Below are 4,987 nucleotides of genomic sequence, written 5' to 3' on the forward strand. Positions count from 1 at the left end.
GACGTGCACTGTCTCCACAGTTTACTTAAGGTACTTGCAGTTTTCATTTCTTTTGCTATGATAAAATCTCTGGAAAACCAAACTTAGGGAAACTTAGGATGGTGGGGGTGGGGGTGGGGTTATTTCAGTTCACAGTCACAGATTACAGTCCATCACTTTGGGGAGTCACAGCTGCATGAACTTGAAACAGCTGGTCACATGACAGCCGCTGCTAGGAGCAGAGGGAAAATGAATGCATGCAGACAATTTCTCTACCCTTATATACTTTAGTCCCCCAAGCAGTGAAAAGTACCATACACTAAAGCAGGGAATAATGCCACAGACTCTCATTTTGGGTCTTTCCATGCTAATTAAGGCAACCAAGACAATCCACCAGGCCAACCCAATCTAAAAAAACTTCATGAAGCTCAATTTTCAGGTGCTAGTAGGGAGTGACATGTTGACAAATAGAATAAATCATCACAATTAATCATTGGGACAGAAAAAGAGAAAGCAAACACTCTGAGCATGTCTTCCAGAGAATGGGCACAGCTTCAATAGCTCAATGGTTAAAGTGTGTACTTGAGAATGTAATTAACAACTCAATGGTTAAGAGCATACAGTGCTCTTACAGAGGACCTGAGCTCAGTGTCTAGCCTCTCCACTGGGTGGATCAAAACTGTAATGCTAGTAGTTCTAGGGACTCTGATCCTCTTCTGGATTCTGAGGGCACTGCACTCACATGTGCACAAATGCAGACACTTACACATAATTAAATAATTTTTTTTTTTTTTTTTTTGGTTTTTCGAGACAGGGTTTCTCTGTGTAGCTTTGCGCCTTTTCCTGGAACTCACTTGGTAGCCCAGGCTGGCCTCAAACTCACAGAGATCCACCTGGCTCTGCCTCCCGAGTGCTGGGATTAAAGGCGTGCGCCACCACCGCCCGGCTTAATTAAATAATTTTTATTTAAAGGATATAAGTAACTCCAGTTCCTGCTAATTGTAATTGATAAATCATAATTATAAATATTTAAAGAAAATGTAAGCTTTCCCATATTGTTGTACTTGAGGCATGAAGAGAGAAATAAAAGCCAATTTTGGTCAGTTAGAGTTTTACATAAACATTGTGATCAATACATTTTGAGTCACAATCTCTGTGTGTATTGTGAATTTTGTTTTTATTTATTTATTTATTTATTTATTTATTTATTTATTTATTTATTTTATTTATTTATTTTTTTAGGCTGGCCTCGAACTCATGATCCTCCTGCCTCTGCCTCCTTCAGCAAATCCTACCGGTGCGCGCCACCACAACCGGCTTGTTTGTTTTTAGATTACATGAGTTTTCTTTGTGAAAAAGAATGGCTCCTCCAAAGCTAAATGATTTTGTCCAAATCTGAAGCAAGAACGGCAGCAAGCACATCCGGGCTTCTCAGTGGAAGAAGCAGTCATCCAAATAGTAGAAAGAAAACAGAAGGTTAATCTGGTGGTTTCCTTTCAGTTGGATGGAAGGAGCAGGGTTTTTCAGCTGGGTGATAATGTTGCAGGTGTAGTGGTTAGTTGTTTTGAGACAGGAGTGCATCATCTGCATTTAACTCTGAAAGATGACACTTCCTTTACCCATTGACAAGTTATCTTCCATAGATGTTGAAAGGTTGAAGTATTTCCTGGATTCTTTTCTTGTATCTGAATCCCAACAACTTGAGCAACCCAGAAAGCAGTGATCCATTTTGCAGGAAGCACCAGGAGCTAGTTTGTGGATCCATGAATACTACAGAAGAAAGTGGGACTCCACTCCCCATGAAGATGCCAATTTCAGAGACAAACTCCAGCAGCAGTCATGTTGAAAAAGAGAGTGGAGAAACACAGAGCAAAAACAGGAAGAGAAAATCAACATCCACTGTAGAAGTGAATGAGGACATTCTTGAAGAAAGTAATCCTGAACTAGAAAAGAAATCCAAGATTTATGACTCCAGGAATGAAAGAAACGAAGAAGAGAAACCAATGGCTTTAAGAGATCAGGAAAAGCTTGACATTTGGAAATTTGAACCTTCATTCAATCCCAACACCTGCTTGGGTCCTAACCTAGATAACATTGTTCTTCCAGCACTAATATGGTCTGAAAGTGGATTAAAGTTTAGCCAGGAGACCCAAATATATACATATAATGAAGTCCAGCCTCCTCTTGAGACTTACGCAAAGCAATTGAACATTGAAGGCTTCCCCAATTTGGGAAATACCTGTTACATGAATTCCATTTTACAATCTGTCTTTGGGATTCCAACCTTTGCAAAGGACTTGCTCACACAAGGTATCCCATGGGAGGAAGTTTCAGATGATGATCTTATCAAGCTCTTAAGCCAACTGCTTGTCTTCAAAGAAATTGAGGATATAGAGATCAAAGGAATGTTACTCATGGATGTGAAGAAATCCATTTCGATGGTTGCAAAAACATTCTTGGGCAATGAACAGAATGATGCCCTTGAATTTCTAAGTCACTGTTTAGAACAGTTGAAAGTGAATATGGAAAAATTGAATACCATGTGGCTCACTGAGAAGGATAATGAAGCTGAGAGATTATCTCCATCAACATATGCTGGGACTGCTACCCCCAAAAGGTTTGTTTGTCCTGTCAGTGCTAATTTTGAATTGGAGCTGCAGAGCTCTATTGTTTGTGAAGCCTGTGGTGAGGCTACTCTCAACACTGAAGTGAGTAATTACCTCTCTGTTGACCTGCACCAAGGGACAAGAGAAGAGCCTCTGTCTATTCAAAAGTCTCTTGATCTTTTCTTTACACCAGAAAAAATTGAGCATAATTGTGCGAAGTGCAAGAACAAGAATTCTGTTCTCAAGTACACTTTGAAGAGGCTCCCCAGGGTCCTCATTGTTCATCTGAAACGCTACCACTTGACCGCTAATGGGTTGTTGGTGAAGAGTCAACAGCCAGTTGAGATTTCTCAGTATCTAAATGTATCTTCCCACTACAATGAAAACAAGAAACCACCATTTTCTTTGACTGATAAGGTCCCACTTGATGACTGTGATGTCCCAAATGTCCCTGAAGGGATGATGCCTCTCAGCCAGTCAATACCATCTAGTAATGTGAAGAACTATGAGAAAATTAATGCAGATGGACTGTTAGATCATCACACTACCACTAAGGTTGTCAATTATTGTGATCTTAATGAAGAAAAGATTCTTGAAGGATCTCAAAAAATGGCGGAACTGCTGCTCCCTAATTATGGGAATAGATTCCACAAGGAATTCCTTCCTCAGGCATCACCTCAAAGTGTTGGGGGTACTCAGGAGGACACAGAGAAGGATCTGAATAAGTCTTCAAAATTGAGAGATCAGAAAGATGATGAAAATTCCCTTGGTGCATCAGAGAATCCTAGAAATAACAATGTTCAAGGAAGTTACAACACAGTAGATGCTGCTGATGAGTCAAAAAATGTGGTATTGGGAGATGATCCTCAGAATTACAGACTGGTCAGTCTTGTCAGCCATGTTGGGAGCTCCCAAGATTCAGGTCATTATATAAGCAATGTGTATGACTTTGAAAAGCAAGCATGGCTCCTGTACAGTGATGTCCAAGTGTTCGAGATTCCAGAGGCCTTGATTCAAGAGACTGATCTTCACACTGGATACATTTTTTTTTACATGCGAAATGAGCTTTTTGAGTGGCTGTTGAAAAAGCCATTAGAGTGCTAGTTACTTAGAACATCTGAAGAGCGAAAGAAGAATGTGGATCATTTCTCACCATTGCTTAATGACTTTACACACTTCCTAGAAGAATCCATTTTGAAGACTCATTTAGGTCAATTGAAAACTGCAAACAAAACAAAACAAACAACATATTAGGACAGAAACCCATACATCCGTGATGCAGGCTATGCACCATTTTCTCCTATAATACTATAGTGATGCTTTTTACATTTCTTTTGTTTGTTTGTTTTTGATTTTTTGAAACAGTATTTCTCTGTGTGGCTCTGGGTGTTGTGGAAGTCACTCTGTAGAGCAGGCTGGCCCCAAACTCAGAGATGTAACTTATTTAGCCTTCCAACTGCTGCTATGATCCTCAGAATTACAGACTGGTCAGTCTTGTCAGCCATGTTGGGAGCTCCCAAGATTCAGGTCATTATGTAAGCAATGTGTATGACACACATCACCACTCCCCCAGGATGGGAGGATATTTTAAAAAATATTTTTTATTTTTATTTAATGTGTTTTTCCTGCATGTATGTCTGTGTGAAGGTGTTGGGTTTCCTGAAACAGGAGTTAAAGGCAGTTGTGAACTGCACATGGGTGCTGGGAATTGAACCCAGACCCTCTGGAAAAGCAGCCAGTGCTCTTACCCACTGAGCCTTTTTCTCCAGACCTAACACAATGGTTTTTTAGATGTCATTCTGTAACAACACAACATAGCAAGGAACTGACTAAATGTCCCAATGTTAGTATCCTACATCATAATGGGTTCAAAACAAGTACTGATGGACTTAAATGTTTGAGAAGTGGTGTATAAAATGTCTTATTTTATTAGTGTGTATATGATTTGCTCATGTCATCTGGAGAGTTTTCATGATATTGTTTGCTTTCCCTAAATTCCTGTACACCATTCTATTGTGAATTTATTAAAACCATTGTTTTCTGTATGTGTTCGTGACTCATTTCTGATGAAATTATCTAGCTGCCCACCACCCGGTTTTGTGCTTCCTTCTCAGAATTGCAGGGCATAACACCAGGGTTGCACAAGAAAAGAAGTAGATAGAAATGAAAATTTTGCGAATTCAAAAGCTCTCTAAGGGCTCAGTGGATGAAAACACCTGCCACCAAGCCTGATGACACCAGTCCTGCAAGCTGTCTCTGACTTCTAGAGGAGCTAGCACGTGTGCACATATATGAGTAAATCAATGAGTGAAAAATCTAATACGTTTTTGAATCTCACTATGTAATTTTCTCTGTCTTGGTACTGTATTTAGATCTTGTATTCTACAAGACAGATGTGCCCT

The 4,987-nt window shown here is 39.8% G+C and overlaps 1 protein-coding gene across 1 annotated transcript; it reads left to right on the plus strand.

Moving 5' to 3' along the window:
- The first annotated feature begins 1,339 nt into the window (after positions 1-1,339).
- On the plus strand, positions 1,340-3,880 carry LOC131902593 (ubiquitin carboxyl-terminal hydrolase 29-like). Its single transcript, XM_059253611.1, is given in 5 exon segments — positions 1,340-1,415; positions 1,418-1,593; positions 1,595-1,689; positions 1,691-3,354; positions 3,406-3,880. Coding segments are annotated over 5 exon segments (2,445 nt in total). The 3' UTR covers positions 3,840-3,880.
- Positions 3,881-4,987: the final 1,107 nt, after the last annotated feature.

Source organism: Peromyscus eremicus, chromosome 1 (genome assembly GCF_949786415.1).
Source record: "Peromyscus eremicus chromosome 1, PerEre_H2_v1, whole genome shotgun sequence".
NCBI lineage: Eukaryota > Metazoa > Chordata > Mammalia > Rodentia > Cricetidae > Peromyscus > Peromyscus eremicus.